At 41.2% G+C, this 26981-nt stretch overlaps 1 protein-coding gene across 2 annotated transcripts; it reads right to left on the bottom strand.

The window, feature by feature from the left end:
- MTMR8 (myotubularin related protein 8) lies at positions 1-25710 on the bottom strand. Of its 2 annotated transcripts, XM_040614313.1 has the most exons (14): positions 25589-25710; positions 24051-24173; positions 23471-23633; positions 21268-21425; positions 19602-19730; positions 18509-18643; positions 16387-16519; positions 14564-14673; positions 13336-13461; positions 11737-11786; positions 9405-9605; positions 8855-8983; positions 7784-7910; positions 1-5735 (listed from the first exon to the last, which is right to left on the bottom strand). In XM_040614313.1, the coding sequence occupies exons 1-14, from the start codon at positions 25610-25612 to the stop codon at positions 5451-5453; spliced, it is 1893 nt and encodes a 630-aa protein (XP_040470247.1). In that variant the 5' UTR covers positions 25613-25710; the 3' UTR covers positions 1-5450. The 2 variants fall into 2 exon arrangements, with proteins under 2 accessions (XP_040470247.1, XP_040470248.1); XM_040614314.1 differs by lacking the exons at positions 24051-24173; positions 25589-25710 and adding an exon at positions 21839-22084 and having other exon boundaries at positions 23471-23585.
- Between the last annotated feature and the right edge of the window lie 1271 nt (positions 25711-26981).

Below are 26981 nucleotides of genomic sequence, written 5' to 3'. Positions count from 1 at the left end.
TTTACTTTAAAAAGGCAAGGTATTTATTTTTGTAGGGAATAAAAATAAACTGTAATACAAGTGAAACTTCATGGAACAAATACATTTAGAGAGGAAAAAAAGACACAGTGCTCCTCTAAACATGGTACAATTATTTTTTTTTTTAAGCAGTGCATTAACTAAATGACTTACATTATAGAGCCATTGCAGCACATTCAAGAATATGGGTTTTCATCATCCACAATTTTATACAACTGTCCCTCAAACAGTTACACTGACAAAAATATCGACTTACAGAAACAGCAAAAACATTTACAGTTTTCAGCCGAGTACTACACAATTTTAGGTACGTTCCTACAAAGATCAGTTTGTGGATGATACACGTGTGTGCTCAGTTACACCTGAATAGATCCAGTGCTACAGGTTATTCCAGTAGTATGCTGCTACATTAAATACAGACGCATATACATAGATAAATGATATGAGGAGATATACACGTCAACCATTTCAACCTACCCACTTTCTGCATTGCTTTTTGTAGTTCAGAGGTGCCAAAAGGACGCAGCGCTGTACATTAAAAATACTTACTTGTAAGTACACCCAACAAATGACACTGGCTGCAATTGGCACTGACCTGGCTGCTCTTAGTGCTAAAGATGCTTATGAAAACATGGGACTTCTAACAACACCTGGTCCGAGACATTCCTCATTAATTAACCGCTGCGTATTAATGAAAACAGAACTAGTACATTCAGAACAGATTTGTCCCCCCGCTCTGCCCTGAGGCATGGGAAGTGCCTGTATGTGCAAGAGGGACAGCATGTAAACAAGGAGTAATGGCGTTAGGTCCATACAAAAAATGACCCCGGCACTCAAGGCAGAGCAGTGGGAAGGGGAGAAGAGCAGAACAGCAGACACAGTTTGAATCCTGGTCACTCACAAATACTCACCGCCATGGCGCCAAGCAGTGATCCCTCGGGGGGAGTGACCATCGGGCACCGAACTACCCAAGGGCCAGCTTTGCCAGAAAGGGAGCTGAAGCAGTGGCTGGCACAAGAGCTCTTTTAAATGCTTTCCCTGCAGGTGCTACCACTTTGTCAGATGCAAGGGCACTTTCCGAGCTCACCATCTCCAAACCCAATGGAAACCACAGACACGGGGCACTTCAGCATGGACACTGCCACCTGCAACCCAGCAAGGTCTACCTCAAGGCAGAGATCCTGCCAGGTCCTGCGCTCCGTCTGCTCCCAGCAAGTCTCTCGCACCAGGACCGAGCTTACTGAAGCAAACTGAAGCTCACAGGGACCTACAGGCCAGTCTGCTCCTCCACCCCAGCCAGGGCAGCTCTATGTACCAGCGAGCACCCACACAGCACGGGGATTTTCCTTCCAAGTACTTCAATGAAAGGCATTCGCTATGAGCAGGAAGAGGCGGCTAGAAGTATATTATGCCTACAGGCTCTAACAAACTGCCTTTTCTCTCCCATGAAAAGAGGGCCAGCTGGGAACTACATCTACTGGCAAACCAGAAAAAAATTCCCTTTTTTTCTATACAGCAAGCAGCACCCATTGGATTTTCTCCACCACAGGTTACAATTGCAAAACAATACACAATTTAAGAATCCAGCATTGTGAAATTCACATTAAAACATTTCAACCAGCAAATAAAGCTACTGTACAAGTCCCTCTTCTACTTCAAAGTAGTAGCTTCAACACAGAGTTTTAATTATAGGCACTTGCCCATTGAAATGCTATACCTGTTTGTAGCAAGAGAGACACTGTGTACAGGCATGAAACCATGACACCACGGAGATCCTGGTAAAGCAAGAAGTGCTCCAGAAAAAGAAGAGTTTTATACAGAGCCCATCCATAGCAAGCAGGATCCCCTCCTCCTTCCCATTTCTCCCAGTCAGAGGAATCCCAATGGAAAGCAGCAAGTTGCATTGTTCACTTAACAGCTCTAAATACAAACAACAGTATTCATGACTTCATAACACATGGATGCACTGCTAGGAATAAGTTAGTTACAGTGAGTCTTCACCCACATAGTGCTTATGTAATAAGATTCCTACGTAACAGACTTTAGATCTCCTTTAACACTTTTAGGGAACATCTCATCAAGTTGCTCACCACTGTCAGCAGGGCACTCCATGAGAAGTGAGCACAGGCTTCCTGCAACGCCCTGGGACGCCAAGCCCAGCTGACCAGAGAGACCTGAGGACACGCTGCAGTGCTCTGAACAGCTTTTCATTTTTGGTCTTGAAACACCCAAGAGTAAAAAGCTTCTAACTAATCAGTTTTCAAATAAATAATCTCATGGGAAGCCAGGAAACCCTGGGATCTTTTTCCAGCTCCATAAATTTACAGCACCAGCATGAATTATTTTTAATGTTGTAGACTTTGACAATGTCTGTACACATTAAACCCAAAAGGTTTAAAAAGACAGACCATTACCTTTTCTTTTTTGCTAGCTTTTGCATTTCAAAGTACAGTCATCCACTGTTTTGTTACTGAAGTCAAAAGCAGCAAGATTACTAAAAGCTTACTAATACTTTCAGTGTATGAAGTAATCTTTTCATGATTATATGCACCTGCAGTAGCATTGTACTCAAGATGGGTTTGTGGAGATGTCAGCATCACATTTTAAGATTAAGCAAAGACTATTATACCTTGAAAAAAGTAATCTGTGGTAATTCAAAAGACAAGGCAATGTGTAAACATTTATAGAAACCTTCTGCAAAATGTTTTTATGCAATGATTAACCATTAGCAGGTCTAAAACCTTCAGTAGTCAGTCAAAATTCTCTACAATTCTGCATCTTTAATTTTCATTAGAGAACACTTTAAAAGAAGTTATGACATCTAGAATAACTGGTCCTAAAAACAGCCTGTCTTGGTCTCCTTAACCATATGAGAGTCCTCTGTTTAAGAAGCTGTGCATACTATCTGCTACACTCTTCTACCACCTAGAAAGCAAAGACAGGGTTTCCTATCAGCCCGTAGGAAACAGGCTCCACACTGCAAAGTGCACACGTGAAACGAGCTTTTACACTATAAAGAGGCAAAAGGAAGTATCTCCCCAGCACCCTCCAGTGGAAGCCTACAGCAGATTCCAAAACCTCGGTACCTAGAGCAGCTGGATTAAGACTTGGGGTGCAGTCTCTTCACTTGAGGAGCACATGGATATGGCAAACTTAAAAGACTGGCAGACTATCTAATTTACATGTTAGAAGCTTAGCAGATCTTTTTTTAGGAGTAAAGAGACTCAACAGCAGATAGTCATCTTAAAATTAAGAAAAATTGGATTGAGAAATCTGTATCCTTCAATATAAAATATACAGCTGTTGCATGATGCAGTATTGTTGATACATACCCACACAACAAGTTTCAAACATCACCTGCTTAAGCATATCTGGTTTAGTATTTTATGTGCTTAGTTTTTAAATCAATTGCACGCTGCAGTTCTCTAACTCCTACATTAAAAAAACCCCAACTGTATTACTTGCTTTAAGATTGAAAACCCTGCAACATTTTAAAAAGTTTTTTTGCCATGCTAGGCATTGAAGAAACTCTGTGTTCTCAGGTATTGCCCTTTTTCCTTGGGTCTTCTGATGTGCTTAAATAAAATACGTATTTTCTCACCCACAATGAGACACTTGGGAGGTTTTGGTGTTGTGGGTTTGGTTTTTTTCCTTTTCTACTTTATCTTGAACACTGAAACTAACCTAGTCATTTCACCATAGGCTATAAGCATATGAACAACAGCTACTGCATTCTACAATGCTATAATGGAATGGTTCTAATTTTCACTGTAGATTGGGGGGGCTAACTTAGAAAATATTTTCAGCTTGTTTCAAAATGTTATAGATGAGAAAAACTGACTTTAAGACTTAATGGCAGCATCCAATTTGAGCAACAGGATCGAAAAGGAAGCAGAAAAGCATCTTGACTTAAGCTGCACAAAGGGACTCTCCGTGCAATTAAGCACACGTACAGAAGCTTGTCCAGAACAAGTACTGTGGGACAGCTTTCCTGGGCCATCCATTTCCGTGGGGAGACAAGCCCTTATTTCTTCACAAAGACTCTGCATAAATGGAACATATATCTTTGTTTTAAACCTGCAACTAGTATCTTCAGCTGAAATTACTATAGTTTGAAGAAACCAAGTAGTATTAACAACCGCTGGAGTGAGTCCAAGCTGCAGCCACTGCCACGAGACAAGATGTCCGCTTCTTGTTGCAGCAAGAGATCACATCCTAATTTATATTTCATCACCAGCTTCACAAAATTACAAAGTTCACTGCCACGAGAGGTATTGTTCATCTCACCATGCCTTGACAGTACAGGCAAAACATCTCTAAGGTTCATGTAATTTTAACATCCAAGATAACACTCACCACATAATGTGAAGTAATCATTTTAGGCCCCATTTCAATAATCAAACACACCTGATCTGTAATTACTGCCTCATCGAAGGATGTGAGAAAAGCATATCGATTCCAGCTCAGAACAAAGAGTTACTCTGCTGCTTCTATTTAACCAAGATCATAAAACAGGACAGAAAATTTCCACATAGTATTTTTCTTATCTTTTCTCATTTCTAATACTCCCTCTGTCAAAAATTCAGGTGTTACAGACTAGCTTTGTGGCTTGCCGCACTCTCACAACCAGTAAATGAGGTCCATAAAAGCCTATTCTTTGAAAGATCTGCTTAGAAAGAAGCTGCTACACTCAGGGGATCGGCAAAGATCCTAGAGAAGCTGGGAGCAGATAAAAAACCTTGTTTAAAAATACTGACTACAAAGAAGATCAAATACTACTCTACACTACAATAATAGAAATAGTACATTGCATGGCTGGATGTTAAAACGGTTTCCATAAAAAGGCACAGGGGGATTTGTTTTGTTTAACAATTATGCATAGGAAACAAAAAATTAATCAGTTTTGCCACAAGGTGAGGGTCCATGCAGAGATTCATACACAGCTAAGGAAAGGGGTTTTTTATCTTTTTAAGATGAACTGGAATTTGTTATCATTTTAAGATGGCCTTGCACCACCACCAAGAACAAATGGATTGCATCTTTCCTACTCCAGTTCATAACTGTTATAAGTGTTTATAACACTGCACAACTCCTAAGCCCCATGTTAATTAGCCAAGATTTCTTTCAGCTTGAAATACCAGCACTGGCACGCAGTCATAAACCTTAGACAAACATCATTTTCCATTGAAAAATAAAGGTTTACACTAACTCCAGGCAGCCTTCTGGGCAGCTCGGTACACATCTTCCATCATTCGAGCTGCAAAAAAATGCAAACCAAACAAGTCTTCCCTACAGCGAGCACAGGTCCCTGCAAACATACGTACTCACGCTTAGCTGTAAATGGTTGGGTGGTCTACACCCCCCAGGGGCACAGCTCCCCTATGCCTCACCACCACAAACACCTGGTTCCGGAACACAGTTCTCAAAGCTGATCAGTGGTGCCAAGGCTTTCCGTCCTTAGCTACAGAGTCTAACACGTTAGTGGTGTCACTGAGATTGTGGAGGTCCTGGTCACGAGACAGGTTCTCTTTGTGCTTTTGGTCCACACCTGGTGTAACATCCGTCTCCCTTGCTGAGCTGCCGTTGCTCAACACAGGAGGTGGTTCCCCTTCGTAATCCTGAGGAGTGTTGAGCATCGGTGTTTTTGAAGCAGCACGTCCCACTTTAGATAAGGAGCAAGCTTCACTGGGCAAAGGACCATCAAGGAACGGAAGTTTCTACACAAAGATATTAAAATAATTAATGAAAGCTATTAATCCCAGATGTCCAAAAAACAACTGTCAACATAACAGTCCTGTGCCAGTGGCTCTCTTTCAGCTCTGTAGTCCACCATTAAAAGTACATAAGCATAGATCCTTACATGTTTATATTAAACATCACTATGTAAACAACAAAACTAAAGTTTTCAGCATTCACATTAACCTAGCAAAGGATACTGACAGGTCTTCTCACTGGTATATTTTTGTGCATATATATATGCACTGTCCCACTACTGCATTTTTAGGAGGTTTTTTTAGTTTGTTTGTGGGGTTTTTAATACACACAGAAAGAACACTGCAAGTAAAGCCTTGAGCATAAAGAAAAGCCACACTTCTTTCAGGCAGCTGTATGGGACCATGGTGGGCTGACCCTGGCTGGGTGCCTGGCACCCACCAAGCTGCTCTGTCACCCCTCCTCAGCTGGGCAGGGGAGAGACAATATAACAAAAGGCTCCTGGGTTGAGATAAGGTCAGGGAGATCACTCAGCAACTACCGTCATGGGCAAAACAGACTCGACTTGGGGAAATAAATTATTACTAGTCAAATCAGAGTAGGATAATGAATTCCTCATGCCCCATGTCAGGTGCCAAAAAGGAGTGTGGTGGGCTGACCTTGGCTGGATGCCATGTGTTCAACAAGTCACTATCATTCCTCTCCTCAGCAAGATGTTGTGGGGAGAGAATAAGATGGGGAAAAAGCCCCTCGTGGTCAAGATAAAGGAAGTTTGATAATGCACAAGCAAAAGCCATGGGCAAAGGAAAACTAAAGATCTATTCTCTACTTGCCATCAGCAGGTGATGTCCAGCCACTTCCCCAGGAAGAAGGGCTTCAATATGCACAGCGGTTGCTCCAGAAAGCAAATGTCAACATCAAATGCCTCCCCGCCCTCCTCCTTTCTCTTAGCTTGTATTGCTGAGCAGATGTCACACGGTATGGAATATCCCTTTGGTTAGTCTGGGTCAGCTGTCCTGGCTACGTCCCCTGCCAAAACCTTGCCCACCCCCAGCATACTGGCCTCTGGGTATGAGGCGGGAATGCTGGAGGACAGTGCTGTGCCAGCACCGCTCAGCAGCAGCCAAAACACTGGTGTGTTACCAACACCTCTGCAGCTACCAACACACAGCACAGCACGAGGAGGGCTGCTCTGGGGAAAATTAACTCCATCCCAGCCAGACCCAATACATACAGAAACACAAAACTACAGCACTTCAAAGCTATCTACTTTTTTTTTTTTTCCTGTCTTGCACTGCTGAAATAGATACCGACATCTTAATATAGCTATAGTTACCTGGGGAATCTGATCAGAACTGACCAAACCATGAAGCATGTGGCTGTTTACTTTATTCATCATCATCATCAAAATTTGTTATTCTGGACACAAGGTCTCTGCCTTCCAGTACCACAGAACACAAAAGTGCAAGATTCCCTGTCTTGTTTTAGCACATTACTTCAAACCTCAGGTAGCCACCTCCAGAGAATAATTCAGCCTATGTGATCCAGCTACATTTTAGCCATTACGTGGAAAGCCACCTGAAGCAACTCAGTTAACTGTTTTAATCCCTGGTTGATCATCAGTTTTTCCAACAGGTCTAGTGCACGAGAAGGCAGGGAAGAAAAATGTGTGGGGGACAAGCAGAAAACAGTAATATTTTTGGACATTTGTAGTATTTATGGTGGGGGGTAGCAGGCTCATTCTTTTCTTCTCTCCCTACCCCCTGAAGTTTGCTGTGAGTGGAGTTGAAATCCAGATGTTAACATCTGCTTTGTTTAGAGAACTGGAACACCATGAGCCTGCAACAGAACTTCATTGAGCACAGCTTCTACCTAGCAGATTAAGAATTTTGGGTAAATCAAATCTGTTTATTACAGCAATGTCATTTAACCCCTCATTTTGTTCCGCTCTGCCCAGCTTGCTGAAACAATTCTTCAGTGCCAATGTTCAATTCCAGTTATATCTGCCAAAAGCATCACGTGATTTTAAGTATTATTAAGATTCAGGACTCACATTTTCCAATTCAGATGCATTGTCCTCCAGTTTCATCTTCTGGCTCATGGAGCTTAGCAAATGATCCAATACACACTGTTTTGGATGCATTCCTTTGTCAAAGCGATTATACATCCCACACCAAAACCTCAAGGACAAGAAAAGAGAATTAGGCGGTTAATTGTATACTACAGGGCAACAAACTAGATGCTATTTAAGGAAAAAAAAAAAAAAAATCAACAAATTCAGATTAGCAATTTATTTTAAAAAACTGCCAGCCTTGGACTATAAAAATCAGTATAAACGGGCAAATTTTCATAAAGTTCAAAAAACCTTCAGAAGATCCAAGTAATACTGCCCTACAATCCACGTGCACTGGTAGTAGGTATTAGTGTAAGGCAAAACTACGATTTTTTTCTATAGCAGACCCACTGGGGGTTTGGGCAGTTCACCTGCAAGTCCTCATTTTGCCTACCTCCCTACTTTTAATAAAACTTTTTGCCCGCCAGTAACCACAGGCAGCATTTTAAAAACACATTTGCATCCCCCTCTCTCTCAGCAGGGAGGAGTGAGCCAGAAACAAAACAAAACTAACTGCTTCAGCTGTAACACCCCAGGCAAGCAAATAGACATGGCAACAAGAATCCCTTCTTGTGAAAACCACCCTGACTGCAGAAGCCTGGGTGTGACCAGGCACTGAACTTCCTGTTTGAAAGACTCCCTTAACAGATATTAAAAAGAAAGAAAGGAGAAGCTTTAACAACTGCCTACCCTATTACATAGATTTGACAGAGCAAGCAGTCAGGGTGTGTGCAGGAGGTCTATCTACACATCTGAAGTTCTTTTCCTTGCCTTTCTCCACCCTTTCTCAACACCAAAGAAAAAAATATATTATTTTGAATTACAGTACCCACACTCATTTAACAATTACCTGTGCGCTGCTACTATGTTTATGAATGAGGAATGAAGGGGAACAGTAAAACAAACCATTGCTATTCCATGAAAATTTATTTTATGAATCCTGAATTACCGATCTATGTTACAATGAAAGCACTGCCCCCTCTTCTTCCCCTTCTTAAATAAGCAACTTACTGGAAACTAAAAGGTAGTGTATTTGGTTGAAGCTCTTTGTAAGCTGTAAATCCTCTGTACAAAGGATTTCTCAATTCCTGCTTCTTCTGTAAGAGGAAAGGCCACAGAGAATGGGTCTTCTCAAAGATTCTGTCAATTAAAAATAACATCTAATCACTAAAATAAAGAAGTTAAGTGGACTAACAACATTAGCTGTTTTGAGTAGAATTAGGTTAAGGGAGCTAAGAATTATTTTTACACGGTATCTGATTAATTCCATAAACACAAGATAGATCACTGAGGAACATGTAATAATTGAAAATCGCCACTATCCAGTCCAAAAGGAGTATCTGCAAGTTATTACTGTAGTCCAAATTAAAACATCTGTCTTCTGGAATAGAACTACATCTATAATTTTTTTTCCATACTGTAGAACATAAGCATCTATGAAGACAATGTTACCCTTAACCAATCTACAATTACATTAAAAACGCACAACAAACACAACCTGCCCTCCTCCTGACATTCAAAGTGACTTCCAGACTGTTGGCTCTAGAAACTGCCTACTCACTTCAGATCCTCACGTTCCTTATGACAGGTCCCAAGGAAGTTGCCAAACTGGCAGGAGTAGACGTGGTCATGGATTTCAAGAAGGAAACGCTCATTAAATTCAAATGTGCATGGGAACTGCTGCATGAGCTGCCAGACACATTCAATGAACTGAGTGAAGACAGGAGATACCTCCTTGGGGTCACCATCCAAATGGCCACACCTAGAGACATGCAAACCAAACAGGGTTAAATCCTCTGTCACCCAGCAAAAAAAAAAAAAAAAAAACAAACAAAAAAAAAAATCAAAAATCATCTCTTCACCATTAAACAACTGCAAGGTGTTCTTCACTCCTAAAGTAAGAAATTGTCCTGCAGAGTAAGGAAAAACCCTATGTGATTTACCGTACAGCAAGTGTACATTAAGATGTGCCACCCTCAGCATGACTTGTTCTCCAAGGGTACCTGGCAGGAGTGACAAGACTTGTGCAAGCCCCTTTCTCTGAAGTAAAATTAGCAATGGAAGAGCCTACATAACTGATTTGCAAGCATCAGAATAATTTATCTGTGAAACAGGAATCCTTGAGCCTATGCTACGATGTTAGCACAAGGGATAAAAGACAATATTCTTCAAAGAAACACCTATCACTCAAATACAGGAAACTAATGCTGGCCCTTAATTGGGGGAAAAAAGTTGACATTGGTGGGATTCTGTTTGTCTGCCAAGAACAGTAAGAAACGGGGGCGGGGGGAAGTGTCCTCTACGATCTTCTATGGATATGGGAGTACTATATTGGGCAGGCATAGCCAGAATGGGCAGCAACAGTCAGGACAACCTGAGTTTGCTCCACATAGACATTAAAAATGAAATCCTAGTTGGCAATTACTTGGAAAGAAACCAAGGAAAAACTCAAACAAAGAAAACCCCAAAATAACCACCAAAAAATATTTTTACAGCTTTAGATGAAGTTTAGAAAAATCCTACTAGTTCTGCAAAAATCGAGACAGGGATCTATTGGTGTTCATTACAACCCATCACAAAAGAAAAAAACACCACAAAAGGAATGATGGCATTCTTGGAAAGAAGCCAACACTTTGTTGTACTGTAATGACTGTCCTTCTTTAACAGAGAATACATGGGGCAGAATCCTCCTTTTCTAGGAAGGGATATAACCTGGAAGTCCACAGAAAGCTACAAGGCATCCCCAAACTTCAGTGGAAGAATGAAGTAGGATTTCTTATGACAGAGATCTAGTCGATCAAATCCCAGTTCCTGATTCTGTGATTCAACCACAACACCCCGAGAAGCAGCATGAAGAAGGATTAATTTTCCTAAGAACTGTAAGGCACCAGCCGCCACTACGACAGGAATGATTCTGTCTAGTGGGACAGACATTCATATTCACATTCAATGCTGAAATTCGTGTCTCAAGTACTTTTTGTATCCAATGCCAAGTTCTCATACTTGAAACAATCCTTCATACTAGAAGAATAGGAGGTTTTTGTTGGTTTTTTTTAATATTTTTTATTCTTAAAGCAAGAGAGGTGAAAAGACTCCCTTAAAGGAGCAGAAACAATGACCACAGAACATTTATTTGGCCAATAATGACCAAGGAGCTGTTTATCTTTGACTGCTTCTTCTTCTATACCGGTATAAGAGTGTGCACGTTGCTTATTTTCCCCCAGACCTGTTTTAAGGAAACCAATTTATTTTATTATCAAAACCAGAAATCTGTTTCACAACAAGAAAAAAACTTCAATTTTTAACAACCTAATACCGCGAATAGACTGTTCCCTTCCCTCCTCATATTCTTTTGGATCACCTCAGTTTCTAATTTCTGTATGGTAAATATAACAAGTAGTAAATTCAAGGTAATACCCCTACTAGATGCAGGCTACCAATTACAGGACTGACAGCATTTTTAGTCTGCCTAGAGAATGTAGGTCAAATTGTTTTTAGCATGACACTGGGCTCAAGTTTATGCTTTGAACTTGGTAAAAGTGCTTAAAAACTTTACCCAAGACTCTCTTCCAGGAGATGACTGCAGAAGAATTAATGTCTTGCCAGAACATGAGCACCTCTCATGTAATATGAATGTGATTTTGCAGGCAGGAAAACACTCAGAATTCAAAAAATTTGCTCAAGACTGTATGATTTTGTAAAGTAATAAAAAAGCACTGATGAATTAACAACCCTACCAGATACTAGCTTTTATTGTCACCAACTCCTGTATTTTCTAAATCTTCTCTCCTCTGTCCTGTATTTTCACTTAAATTTTTCATGGAAGTATATGAACCTGAAAACAGTGTATTAGTTTCACAGTCACTACACCCAAGATAACACGCTCTTCTTACCTGTGGGAGAACTTGTGGCCCATTGCAATCCACTCCTTTTCAATCAGAACCTTCAGTTTCAAAACAGATTTAAAAATGTGCATTACTTTGTTTAGAAAAAGCAAAGTGAAGGCTTTTATGTTAAAGTCTAAAAAGCTTTCCACCAATGCTACCTGTTGACCCTACTGTTCCGAGTATATCCATAGAAGTCAACAAAAATAGTAATAATGATTTATAGATTAGTTATCCGCAGTTACCAGTAAAATGACACTGTGGGAATCAGAAGTTATTTCAAGCAAGTCGAGTACTGTTTTGAGGGAGTCCTTATGATGTTAAAAACATAAAATACAAACAAAGAGAGCTAGAAGAATGAACAGCTTACTATTACACTATGTACTATTTAATTCAGGAAAGAGTATCGTGATACTCGATATATCAGCAACTGGAATTCAGCAAATGCTTAACACACAAATAGGCACATAAGAAGTACAGCTGTGCACTGAGGAGCTCAGGATGAAATCAGAAAAACTCCATGGCTGTTTCTCACTTAAATAGAATGCGTATGCTAGACCTAAGAAAATTACAAGAAAGCTGTATTTTCCTTAAACACATGTCTCACAGGGAACCAGATGACTTTGCTTGTCAAAATTTCTCCATTCTTTACACTTCTGTTGCATTCATTTAGGAATAACCACTGTCAAAGTATTTATGCATATAAACCATTTGCTCAGGGACAGACAAGCATTTGTCTGTTTTAGTTACTGCTCCTGTTCCCTCCTAATCAAAATCATGTTTCTTAGTTCATACAGAATAGACCAGAGCACAGCCAAAGCCCAGACAGATGTTTCACACTGATGTAATTTTAACTGTTAGAAGATTACAGGATAATGTAGAAGCAAAAATAATAATAGCATGGAACACAAGGAAACAGTCCTAGCTAGCAGTGCAACACACTGGAGGTGGCAAAATTTGCATTGCTCTGATTTCAGGGTTTCTTTTAAGGAACTCTTCTGAGAAAGGGCAGCAGTCTGACTTCCACGTATTTAACAGAAGTTGATGAATGGAAAGGTAATATCACAGACTGCACTGTACTTACGCAGTGATGGCTTCAAATAAGAAAAAGCCTGAAGTAGAAGCAAACAGCCAAATTCATGGTAAAGGATTTAAAAAAAGGTTTTAAATGATGCACAGATTTTATGTGACATACAGGTTATATGCTGCCCTGCGCACAAGAATAAGTTCACCCGATTTTAAATCCTAGCAGATACGAGAGCATTCACTACGACAGTCTTAAATGACAAGCTGCTTCACCACTTTTTTGTGGATTGCTGCCAGATTTGCATCCTTTGCTCACTCATCTCTTGCTGAAATGTCTCATTAGTGGCTCTCACGTGGACATTCAAGACAACAAAGATTTGGGAATTGTAAATCAACCACTGCTGCTTTGTGCCCATGCTGTTCAGAGCAATTAAAGCTTGTTTATAGAATCAAAGCTGTTTTTATATAGGTCACCTACTGTTTGTTCCAGGAAATGGCCTAAAACATTTAATTAGGGCCTGTTTACATTTCAAATCCAGGCAACACATTTTATTTTTGAAATTCCAACATTCATGTTCTTACCATGAAGCCTTTAAAAGTCCTATAAAATGGATCTAACAGGAGGCTAGCCAGGGAGCAGACCTGAGCTGTGCGATCCCACCCATCAGAGCAGTGGACTAGCACACTAGCTTTTTCATCTTTCACAGCCTGTGAAGGAGAGAACAGACAGAACAGTTTAGCAGCTTTCCAGGCTGGGTACTGTAATTAAATGCTATCACTTCATCTGCATTTACCTGACTGGCCTAAAACCAAAGAGGAAAACTTGTCATTTCTCATCTGGACCACAGAAATGCACCATTTCTGAGCACAGAGCCATCAACCCCTACGAAACCCCAACTAGAATAAAATGCTGTAGCATGCCTTGTCAGCAACACAGACTGCTGAGAAACAAGGACCTCTGATGTTCAATCTTCTGAAAGGCCAAGAATTCTCAGTTCCCTCCTCAGAGGAAAAATTTGGTGGATGAGTAAAGAATAACAACTGGACACACAAGGACTAGGAACTTCTCAAGAAATATTAGAAGAGCTCATGCCAACCTACTCCCATATGGATCACCTTCTTCCCCGTGTACCAGTGGCAGAAAAGAAACATGTAACAGCTTCATGCTTGCTACACGGGAAAATTTTAAGAGAAAAGGCAACATTTACAGAAAGTCACTACCCCTGCCACACATTGCCTGCATGCCCTTTACTATTACTGAATTTACTATTACTTTGCTCCTTTTGCATGACCTGCACAGCCACAAGCTTCACAGATGAGGACTGCATTGAATAATCAAAATTAGCAGTCCCTGCATTACACTGAACCAGGAGAAAATAAACTGGTCTAAACAATCCCTCCTTTAAAGCAAAGCAGTACAGTAAGTTACAAGCACAAGGTTACAAGCTGTTTACACTACTAAATATGTTATATAGAGACATTTATAAATGTCATTTATTCACATTCTTGTGATTTCATTTGTTTCAAGTGAGTTCTAATAAAGCCTAGCAAACTGCTTGCTACAATCCAGTGCACAGGGCAATGTCCCAACCCCTATGGCATATCATTCAGCCACAGGATGTGGCTAGGAGAGAGCCTGCTGGGCAACCCACTTGATGTTCTCCAACCGCAGGCTGGTTTTTGAGAGCTGAGGCCAACCTGAACGGCAACGTTTTCCCACCTTTTCACCAGAGACAACTTCACAGCCTTGGAGCAGTCCCTAACAGACAAGTATTTTTTAATTCACCTGCAGGTTGGAGTACAGTTTTACCTTGGCAAGAAAGACACCTGCATCCATCACAGCCTTAATGTGCCGTAACCAACCTGAGTTCTCCAGCCCAGTGAGGAAATTGCTCATTGAGGGGGACTTCATTTCACACACTAAGAACACAAACAAAGAAATTAGCTGCCACTCTGTTAACGACATGTCTTTCTTTTTCCTACCTCCTCATTATTTCTTCACAGCACCAGAGCAACTAGATGCTAAAAGCTAACATTTCCCACTTTTACAGTGTCAGCAGCAATATCCCATCTAAAGGATGCAGAAACTACCGGTTGCATACTTAAATACCCAAAACAGCAATTTTCAGCTATGAGAGAACCCAAGGATCTGAAAGTATTCTCTTTTTTAAAATGGTAACTCATTATTGTTTTTAGCAAAGAAAGTGTTTAGTGATCTGTTACTTCGCTATAAATCAACATGACACACACATCTGAACCACTAACATGCAGTCACCATCACAAAGATATGAAGAAAGGCGAGTTCTAATTTAGAGAGAGAAATAACACGCCTAACCTTGAAGGCAACTCAGATGCTATATTGAAATCCAGCACAGAAAACACTTATAGCAATACAGTTCAATAGTCCGTAAGCACCAGTGAGTGAGATCTTATCACTGTTGAAGAAGAATATGGGAGTAAGCAAGTATATATTGTGTCTCTTCTTCCACCACAAAATAAACCTGCCAGGTACAGGCAATTGAGGACTTATACTTGTGATGAGGCCAATCTCTTTGTCGTGGGAATAGCCTCATTTTTCTCCAAGGTCACCATGGATCCTGCAGTGCTACCTGGCCAGGCAATTGGTAGCATCAATTATCCAACTATTTTGAAGCAAGATGACCATTATGCTGGTTACTAAAATATTAAACTCTTATTTTGAATGACAGCACTCATATTACATTTTAATAAATAAAGCACAGGGACCAAGCAGAATAATTTGCATCACCTACTCTGCCCCGTTCCACATTCTTTGTCAGCACAATGATGGTAACAGTGCTGGAGACCAGCTGGCAAAGTATACTGGTCTGATCCAAGCTATGCCACCACCTTTAATGGAACTTCTCCAAAATTACATCAGTGAAAATACAGGCCTGATTCACCTCTCGATCTCCAGTAGCTCAGGGAAGTATTTCCTCTGTGCTGCTTTGCATTTTCCCCTAAGATCACAATCTCACAGAGTAGCTTATTTACCTGAGCTACTCTGCATTTTATTATGTATTAAAACATTAATATAACACATTTTAATTTATTAAAAGCAAAATCAGTTGGAAGAAATCAGAAAAAAAAAATGAGAATTGTGTATGTATGAGATTAAAGATCATACCAAAATTTTATTTCAAATCAGAAATGCTGTTTAACATGGAAATACTCCAAACTAAACACAGCAAACCCCACAAAAGTATTTCCCCAACAACTGACGTTAGTTTTCTTTCAATAGGTCACAAAGGAACCACAAGATGATCTCTGGGGTAAAATACAGTATTTCCCTAGCCTCTTTCTTTTAATTTGGGGCATTTAAGAAATTTCACATTTTATGTGACTAGCACAATTAAGGAATGTTGTTAGTATTAGTTGCTATTTTTGAACCAAGCACAATAATAAAACATGTAGCAGGAAAGCCTTTTAATAGCATTACTACTTTCAGCCACTTCAATACAGCAAACAAAGTAAGATATTGACCTTATTTATCTGCTTCACAACACACAAGTCCACATGCACTTGTCCACACAGGATCTGTGTATTCAGCAAAAGCTTCTGTCCAAAAGTAACCAAGGGTAGTGAAGACTGGCCACTTGCATGGACCGTACCTACCTTCCAAGAGTTTCTGCAAGCTGTTACGCATCACATGGATGTTTTCTATGCCAATAAATTTAAAGCGAATGTTATCATAGTTATCTTCATTCTCATAACCCTTCCCAGCAGCTCGGTTGGCCATGGCATTTAACTGTCAAATTCAAGGGAACAGAATAGGATAGAAAGGAAAGAGAGAAAATGACAACAAACAATACACAGAGATAAATGAGTCTGTTTTGTAAGTCTTTTTTTTTCTTTTTTTTTTAGAATCTCCCAGAAAATATACTGAACAAAGCTGTTATTCAGACATACTTCCCCACCTCCCAGACATTACTTCCAGCTGTTTCACTAAAATTATGCCAGTGTCTCCAGCCTATTAGTCATATGCAGAGACTCATTAAGACCCTGGATAGAATTTCTTAGGGTAGGTAGTATCAAAACCATGCCCAATTTCAGAATACCGCTGTCATCAAAACAGGTAAAGAGACATTGAGTCTGCCTTAACTGTGAAGCTACATAAAAAAATTCAGGCAGAAGCATACAAAAGTAAAACTAGGAAAGCCATTTTTACGAGTAACATACATACATGGTGGTATAGAAATAGTAAGAGAATTCCAAAGCTTTTCACAGACATACATGCACAGATGAAATAAAGCCACCTGAGGGAAACATAGAAATATTAAAGTTGAGCAGAAAGAATACAGCAACCAACCGGAACTGCAGAAAAGAAGTAGAAAAGAAGCCAGCTGCTCTACAATTATCCAAAACAGTTCAAAAGCTACCAGGAAACCTTTAGCAGTGACAAAAAAACCCAAAAAACAAAAAACAAAAGTAACAAAAAAAAGAGCATCTCAACCCCCCATATATTAATTTGGGAAGAGAAGTAGTTTGCCTCCATAGAGAAGACAGAAGAAAGAGTCAGATACGGTATATATATCTTTAGAACAATTAAATAACCCTAGTGCTTCACTTCTACCATTCAGAGTAAGACATTGTGCTAGAAGGAGAAATGTGACCAATAATAAATTCTCCTTCTTTCACCAAATACTTTAGAACAAAACTGCCATCAATGATGGATTTCAGTGGAACATCTATGATACTGGAAGCTGTCTGTAGCAAAAGAACAAGCAGTGATTGCTATAAACATACATATAATTACAGAATAGGTTTATCTGTAGGAAATGCCATACTACAAAAAGCCCAAAATGCACCTTGGAACAACAGGTGAAACTTTCCATTTTCCCAAAAAGACTTTTTTTCCCTTCATACCCCTGCCACAGTTTAACTAAATCTATAGCTTCTATAAAATAACTGCAATATTTGAACAGTGAAGCAGGTTCTCAGAAAGCTCAATTTTAAAATAATCAGAGCACTTTTAAACCTTCCTATTTAAATAACTGCGTACTAGGAAAATCTTTGTGTTCAAATTTGCTTATACCAACATTCCTAATCAATATGCTTACAAGACAGTAATTTGAATTGGCTTCTAAATTCAGTTCCTCAAGCTGACAGAGATTTCATTTTGCAAATGTTTCTTCAATATCCTTACCTAAACACCTCAGCAACGAAGTTCTAGCCCCAAATAGTGGCTATAGACCAGAAGAGCCGAATTGTATTAAACTCCAAGCTGCACGTCATGAGAACGTTAGTGCTGTTTTTACAAAGGCAAAAAAGTTGAAGAATTGCTTTTCTCAGTTGTTACCAGATTCCGTGCAGCCTCACCTCTTCCCAGGTCCGCTGATAAAAGCATTTCAGCCTCAGGGAACTGAATCCTAAGGCTCCTTTCCAACTAAAGGCATTAACGACCTAGCTCTCTGCAGGAAAATGCTTCACTGTCCCAGCCAGCTGCAAGATTGCCAGTTGCTTCAGGTCGTCCTTAACACAAGCCTCAACCCAGAATACTCAGGAGAGTGAGCATTCTTAACAGCACTTAACATTGCAGTTATATTATGCACAAGCATTTTGTCACATTAAGACACCAAACTAGGAGCCTGATACTGAATTCCTGATTCAGGACTGACACAATTTAAGCTAATGCAGTATAAGAAAGCATTAGCAGAGTCGTGGAAGAATGAACTGGGAACAGCATTACCAATTCAGATGCAAGCTTTAAAAGTAGCGACAAACCCCATGAAGATACCTTTGGCCTTGTGTCTACAACATACATGAAGGGGCTCCCAGGGTTGGCTTCTCTGATTGCCTGCAGCATTTGTTCATCCTCCAGACAGCGCGCGCTGAACCCCGAGAGAGGCTGGCTACAGCGACATATGGCAGCCTGCAACACACAACAGCTCACTGTTTCCTGCTTTCAGATTGTCTCTATTGCATCGCCCCAAGGAGCACTGATTTGTTGGTTTTAAGGGCCCTATTCTGTTTCACTGAAAAACTGCTACTTAAATGGACACACAGAAATACTAGTGGAGTGTTTCTCAAAGCTAGAAGTTTGGGAATTGTAAGAGAGTAGTGAGGCTAAGGAGCCCTGTTGCAAACTTCATTGCTATGTTCTCAAACCCACTATGCTCTGCCTGATGATCAGTATCCCAAACGATAACATTTCTCATGTTTTCTACTTGGTTTCTATTGTCCAAACCATTCTCTTCCACAACTTTGCTTATCAGTTTTTACTGTTCCACACTCAGAACTTCACCGAGTATGCTTTAGGGAAATTTCAATAGCTGCCAGCACAACTCCATACAGTAGCCCAGGTCAAGACACGCTTCCTCAGGAAAACAACAATTTGACTGTGACAGCATTTTCCTAACATCTGCATCTAAGACACTGCTGAGACAGCAAAGTTAAACATTTACATTCTGGTCTTCAGTGGAAAAAAAAAACCCCTGAAACCTTCAATTATTCTGAGCCAGCAGGGATTCATTTCAGGGTGGTTCCTCCCCTTCAATACTAAGAAAATCTAGCTAACACGTACCCTGTTAAAACATTATTCAATATAGCTAAACAGTAGATTGCAAAAGCCTACATAACAAGGCATTGCTGAAAGCTGATTAAAAAAAATTCAGACAGGAAGCTTAGAAAGTTTGTGCTTTTTGCACAGGTCTGGATGCATCCCAAGTGTTTAACTAGCTTATTCTGTGGCTGTTAAGAGAAGCAGAGTTCTCAAACAAGAAGTTAATATGCTCTAATAATTATCTCATTCTTTCCTTTCGCTAAAAGGGTACTGGACAAGGAGGGGAACCTTTAACGCCCACAAAACCAGCAGACAATGAACAACTAACATTGTTTTCTTTATATAAGTAAGAAAGCACCGGAATCCGCCCTCTGCTTCTGAACCTTGAACTTCCGATCACCACAGCCTTATTAGCAGCTCGAGGCACCACTATTTCTGGAGGATATGTGTTGCAAACCTAAGTGAGAAGAAAGAAAGAAAGAAAATCCACATATTACTATTTAACAATTCCAAATTCATGAAAAATTTCTCTTTAGCATACAATCCAGCATATATAAACAACAAACAGATTGTTTGCCATAGTGTATCTAACATAGGCCACATCTTAAGTTTCAAGCCATGAAGGTGCATTCAGAAAAAACAACACAGGAATAGGTGCAAAATAAAACAATGTGGAGAACGAAATATATCAGTTTTGCAATTGAACCTCAAAAAAATGGACTGCTCAAAACACAATATGTATTAAAAGTTATTTAAATCCATAAATCTTCTGAAAACTTCCAATTTGTCACAAAAAAAAATAAACTAAGAACAACTGTATTTTTAAAGTTCCCTCTAAATTTTACTCAACTTGAAATGAGCTTACAGCACTCAGCTAGCATCCTCGGAGACAAGCTTTACCCTTTCTCCTCAGACCAGTCTTTTCAGCATGTACTTCACAGATAAGCTATTCTACAAGTCTGGCTTTACTTTAGGCTTGACTATTCTGAAACATCTGGAAACCCTGAGAAAATTATAAAGCACTGGCACTTGCAAGTTACACACTAGCAAGTAAAGCTTCAAAGCTATTAATGGGTTTAGGTGCCACATTCAGATGCCCTCATCAGCTAATGGAAAAAGCACCTCTCGCATCATATCTGAATTCAGGCATTCAAAGGTACAGTCATTTAATATTACCAGTCATCTCTGACAGCACAGGCTTGTATTTCTTCAACCCAAAGTGTAACAGTAAAGAAAGCTACTGGGGGAAGGAAGTGGAGAGCCAAGAGAAGGGATCGAAGACTTAATATGTTGGTATGTTCCTCAGAGTAGTTTGCCTTTTAGACAGAGACCTCTGACTGTACACAACATCAGAAGAAATAAAAAGGGAAATAATATGAAGCAGGATTTTTGAGTACGCCTGCTGAAAAAATGCTTTCATTTAATGTTGTTTAGATCCAGCCTGGCCTTACAGGGGAGAAAGAGGAGAAAACAACAGCAGCAGCCAGTTAGGACTAAAACGACCAAGAACCCATATTTAGCAGAAGATTCAATCAAGCAAGAAAAAAAAAAAAGTTTATTTTCCCTTAGTATTTTTTCCTTCCTTACCTAGCCACTTTCCACTCTGACACATTCCCCACTAAGCCAAACTGCTGCCATTTATTTCTCCTCTACCCATCTGTCACCAGCCTGGTGGGACAGGGTTTGGAAATACCAAGAGCAGCTAAGGGTACTTCAGGTTTCTTATAACAGATGGTTTGACATTTCTCCAGAAAAACAAGGATCTGGTACTTTGCCAGGGGGATCAAAACAAACCAAGGTGACTCTGCAGCTCTGTTCTCTTCTTCCATAGCATCACGATCTGCAACTTCACATCAAGATGCTGCTGCTTCGATTAAAACCAACTGAGCTCATTCCTTCCCAGAGGCATTACCTCTGCAGCTGTAGGACTGCTGTATGCCATTAATAACAAAGAAGAGATACTGCATTAAATGGCTACTTTGGGCAAGAATTACCTCATAGTCTTTATTAACATCCGTTATTTCCCAATAGTCATTTGGAATTCCCATACGCTGGTAATCGACTTTTAAATCAATCAGCTTCCACCCAATCTCCCGGTTCTCTTTAGACATTTTAGGATTATAAGAGAAAGCATAAAGTTCTTCGGATTTCACTGGGAAGACAGAAAAAAATAACTAGTGAAAGAGAGATACAAAGATATGGAGAAGTCAACACTCCTGGAAACAAAACCTGAGTACTACACAGAAGAGTATAGATATTTAAAATTTCTCAATCTCTCATTAACAAGATTTTCATTTGGGGTGATAGCAAGTGCCAACAATTCATATTGAAATCCTCAGGAATTTCCAATATTCCGTTCCCACGTGCAGGGGGATACACTCAAACATTTTGTTAGAATTAATTAAAACTTCAAAGTAGTAAGTTTTCCTGAATTAATTATTTCTTACTGAATTCACTGCAATAGGCATGTTAGATGAGATTTATATCTTAAGAACTAATCCATAAATGAAAACATATTAGAAGATATATTTTCTGCGAAGAGTTCATAAAACAGCTCTTGCACACCTGTAAGTTCATCGTTCAACAGTGAGTTCTGAGCCGCATGGAAAACTTGATAGATGTCTTGAATATTACTGTCAGCCCAACAAAAGCTTCAGGCTGTGTCTGACAAATGGTAATTTCTTCCTCCCTCCATCTCTACCATCCCAATTTCCTTCCCTCTCTTCATAAAATGCAAATCCAACCAATAACTCATTCAGCTGATTCCCAAGGCAGCAAGCGCTCCAGAGACAGAGTGAAACCTGTCAGAGTCTGATAAAGTAGCCAGGTTACCAGACAGGTAACCCATAGCTGTCAATCATACATGTGCAAATAATAAATAATCATATGCTCTGCCAAAAAAACATGAAGGAAGCATACATACAGAAATTTCAAAACAACAAAAGAGAACTGTTAAAATCCATAAATAGAACAAAAGAAAGAGCTACAGCATATTACCAAATAACCACAAGACAAAAGAAGCTGATGTAATCCCCTGCAGTGACAGCTCCCACGCTTTGAGACTCTACATAAGTCTCTAATTTTCAAAACTGAAAGAACAGTGACAGATTTTAAACATAACACCAGCAACTTGCCAGATACAGCATTAGAATTAGAACTTCAGGCCTAAGAAAACTCCAAAGCTTGGAGCACAAGGGAGATGCTGGGAATAGACAGAAGCCCCTACTATCAATCAGAAAAACTCCGAACTCAGAAAAAAAACAAACCAAAAACATTTCTACTACAGTATTTCTATTCAAGTTCTATGTGATGGCCAGCATGAAGCAGACTGGTGCTATCAATTCCCTTCCCTTAGACTAGTGACATAATTAAAATGTGCTATTACAAATGGCATCCTTGTAACAACGCTGAACTCCAAATACTGGTTCACTGAAGAAGCACCCCAAAACCAGAAGCTACCACAGACAGAAGCCAGGTAGGAAACTCGGTGGAATGCTGTCTTGCCAGAGTAACAAGGGGCCTGAAGATTCATCCATGATGGACTAAAAAGCTGAAGCCAAAATAGACCACAAGCTTTTGAGGATGTTTTGCTCAGCCTCTTTAGGAGTGACTCCAAGTCAGGGCAGCCAGGGCGAAGCACAGGCTTTCACAACTGAAAAACAACAAACACTGAAGAGTAGCCTAAACATGCTATTGGGAAACAAATGAAAGATGCCAATGTTTAAAGTTTTATTTGTGGCATTCCAGAATTCTGTGAACATCTGGATAAACCAGAAAGGGCAGAACTACACATGGCCAACAGCTAAGTCACAGAAATGACTGACAATGGGCAGATGTGGGATATGACACTCAGCATGAGTGCTACAAGAAAAGGAACCCGAGATGCCACATACAGCCTCAGCTGGGCAAATGAACTTTGCACAGGTCTTCAGAAATTCCTCATGCAAGACCACCTCATCACCATTACCGCAAAAGATTTTGTTTAATTTGGAAGTACGTGCCCTGGTCTACTTATGGAGCCCACCCACACAGACTTTCTCTGGTGGTGGAAACTGATTTTGATTTCACATCCTCCCCCTCCTGTACTGACAGGGTGGAACCAACAGTCTGGCGGGCAAAGCTCTCTCTATTGCTCAGATGAGCCTTCCAGCTTAAAGCATTTCAACGATTTGCAAAACAGACTCCCGTCCTAAATACCTGGTTGTGAAAGTTTAAGCAATGAGGTATACACTTCGTGACAGTCACGTTCCTGCCCAATAACAAAGTGAGCCACATGGAAGTTCTTGCAGTGGATAAGGAGTGGATATCCAGCTGTGGTCAGGGGCAATTTTTCTACAGTTGCAATATGGTGATGCAGAATCTGAAAAACAGGAAATAAAGAACATTTTTCAGAATATCAAATGACGAGGCTGTGAGCAGTACAAGCAGATAGTAAGTTTTTGCAGTACTATCAGCTCTTTATGCTTATTGTGTCTAGCTAGCAGCAGCAAATAAGTTTATTCATGGTATTTATCAAATAAGACTGTGCACCCAAATGCTAGGTAACTAAGAGCAAGACTAAGTTCCTGGAACCAACACTAATTCAGTAAGTGAACTCTGTGAAGTCACATTACCATTGTGTTCATTTCCTTCCAAAACACCCGTTTCTGTTGAGCATTTGGTATCAAAATGCTATGAAAGACTACTAAAACTTTGGAATTCACAAACCCGCTCATTTTGGATACGAGATATAATTTTTATACTTGTGTTTAAACAGACTCCAGGTACCACGACATACCCATATTTCTTTCCTGACTTCAGCAGAAGCATCTACATAGATAAGGTGGGTAGCTGTCAGGTATAACGTCCCATTTGCTGCCTTTCTATTTGTATAGCGATCTAGTAGTTTCACATTTTCAACCTGCAACATAAAAAGAGTATAAACATTAAATTTAACTTTGATAGAGGCAATATCTAAGCACCTGTTGAACTGCAATGATTTAGCTTCTAATACAAGACTCGGGAAATAAGACAAAAAAATATAAGAATTAAAGTCTCCCCTGCAGCACTAACTCAGCTTTACACTATAAATCGAAATTATTTCTCCAGTAATTCAAGTCAAAAGGTTAAGCAAACGGCCAACGTTTAGCACCAGTGTAACAGGATTACTGGATTTGTAGCCAAGCTGATCAGAGTTTGTACTGTGCAAGGCTGCAGAAATAATAACACAAAAAAATGTGAAAGAAAAGACCGTTCATATTCAGCATAATTAAAGTACTGCTCTGAAAGCCATCTTCTCCTGCCTGACTTCCAACTACTCAGCCACTATAAAAAAAGTAGTAGTTGTTAGTTCTTGTAACACACTTCCCAGGCACGTAAGCGCATTTCATAGACCACACTAAGCTAATGAGCAAAACCAGTTTTAAAAAACAACAGCAGAGACATAATAAAATATTAAACTATTTAAATTATTTGATTGATTTTCATCTGGCCTATTTGCTTCTTAATGAATGCAGATGGAACTTTTTCTTTCATCGTTAAGCAAAAATAATGGGAATAACCGGAAGGGCAATGAAAACAAACAGTTTAACGGTATATGATAGATCAGTTCAGGGTGTTGACTATGTAAGCTTCTTCACAGGGTCATTGGTCTGAGATAAATCATGGAAAATGACAGGCAGGTTCACCAGCGCACCTTACGTGATGTGGGGACAGAGCACCCCCAAACTAACATCCTAGAGAATAAAACAAAACAAAATACAGCAACCTTCACGGTACTTAAAAAAATAATAATTAAAAAAAATATTCAAACGCTAGACAAACAGCTGCCTGAAGTAAACACAGTATTTTTTAGCTGTCACGAGCACAGCAATCCCAGAGCTCCCGTTTCACCTCACCCAACTGAAAAAGCACGCTGGGATTCACTTCGTCGGGCCGAGGGGGTCTCCGCACTTTGACACCCACCAAGTTTGCAGGACCCGCACCAGGGGCCCGCCTGACCAGCAGCCTCCGAGCCGCCACGGCGGCCGGTGGGAAGCGCCGCCGCACCGCGGCTCTGCGGGTCGGCCGGGCCCGCGGGAGCGGTGCGAGGACACGTACGCCTCGGGGGAAAGCACAGAGTGCTCCTTTCCTGACATTAACCACGGCTTCGCACAAACAAACAAACAAAGCCCCTGGGAAGGCCCGGCCCTGACAGAAGCCGCGGCCGGGGCCCGCCGCCCCCGAGGGGCTTCGCCTCAGGTGCCCCGCGGGAAGGCCCCGGCCCGGCCGCCGCCACGCGCCGCAGGGGGCTGCCCACAGGCCGGCGGCCACCTCCCGGGCGGCACAGCCTCTTACCTTCGGGGTGGTGATGTGCTCCATGGCGGCACCGCCCGCCTCCCCCGGCCTCACCTCAGCACGCCCGCGCGAGCCGGCCCCTGCGCCGCCATTTGCACAGGGCTGCGCCCGGGCCCGCCGCAAATCTCGCGAGAGGCCGGCGGGGCGGCGGCGCCGCCATCTTGGGTGAGGGCGGGGCGCTGCCGGGGCAGCCGCGCGGGGTTCCGGCGCGGTCGGGCTTGCCGCCCCGCTCGCCGCCCCGCTCTGCCCTGTTCCCCGGCGGCGGGTACGCGGAGCTCTCGGGGATCTCTCTGGAAAAAAAACACCTTTTCCCCCTCAGTGTGTGCGGCCGTCAGCGCTGCCCTTGATGGGCAGCAGGCTAATCGCATTCCCCACTCACGAAAGGGGGTTGGGGGTGCATTTGACCACGTTAATAGCTCGTACAGTCGCGTGACAGAACTAGATTACTAGTAATAGTTTTTTCCGTATATTTTGATTTCAAAGCATAATGCCGTCCCTCGTGGACACCCAAGCTTGATCCCGAAGAGCTGCTGTCATTACTATTCACCTGCTGCCGCCTCTGCAATGCCTGTCGCGGGCCCTGCCCAGGCCCAGGCTCGGCGCCAGCCAGGCCCTGCATGTGCTGAGGAACTCGCCTCAGGAGGGTGACCTTGTATCAAGCCCCAGAATGTACGGGGTTTAATTGTTGCATGATGGGTGACGATAGTGTAACATGTCCGTCAAGTGTTTGTTACAGATGCCAGCGAGAAAAGGCACTCCCAACACCTTATGGAGCCTATTAAAATAATGTTAGTTAGAGGCAAGATGAGCAGGAAAAAGGGGATGGCAGGGATGCTCTTACAGTCCCTCAGCGGGTGGGAAGCCCAAGGTGTAGGGGGCCGGACAGACCCCCCACAGACGCTGTGGAAATCCTGTCCACCAGCACTGCGGTCCTTACACCTGTTGTAGGATGCTCCTGGACGTAAGCGACTCCATTATTTTACTGCTTATATAAACCCACGCTGCTTCACTGCAAGGTGAGATGAGACACGCAGGTGGTGTAATTGCCGAAGCGGCACCTGCACACAGGCAGCTCCACCGCAATTATTGAGGGCAGCACTCATTAGGGATTTGCATTTGTGCTGCACATCAGTTCAAAGTCATTTTCTTGTCCCAGTAGCATCTCCTGGGGTTTGCAGAGGGATGATGATAATTTAGAATGTTAATAATAAACTGGGTGGGGATCACTGAAGGAGACTACAGTGCTACACAACATGCCTGTATAACAGCACCACTTCTTCCTCCTCTTCCCAAAGCTACGTTCACACACAGAAGGCAAGAAATAAAAACTGAGGGAAGAAATAAGCACGTTGACATGAGTGGACAACATGGAGTAATAGATATATTTCTCAGC

The sequence above is a fragment of the Falco naumanni genome, chromosome 14 (genome assembly GCF_017639655.2).
Source record: "Falco naumanni isolate bFalNau1 chromosome 14, bFalNau1.pat, whole genome shotgun sequence".
Classification (NCBI taxonomy): domain Eukaryota; kingdom Metazoa; phylum Chordata; class Aves; order Falconiformes; family Falconidae; genus Falco; species Falco naumanni.
This window is presented reverse-complemented; position numbering and strand designations above follow the sequence as displayed.

Excerpts from the sequence above, each read along its gene's own strand:
- MTMR8 (XM_040614313.1), bottom strand. The coding sequence starts at position 25,612 with ATGGAGCACATCACCACCCCGAAG. Across the intron at positions 13,462-14,563 it reads CAGGTGTCTTTCTTGCCAAG|GCTGTGAAAGATGAAAAAGC; the intron begins GTAAAACTGTAC and ends TCTCCTTCACAG. Across the intron at positions 8,984-9,404 it reads AAGGAACGTGAGGATCTGAA|AATCTTTGAGAAGACCCATT; the intron begins GTGAGTAGGCAG and ends TTTAATTGACAG.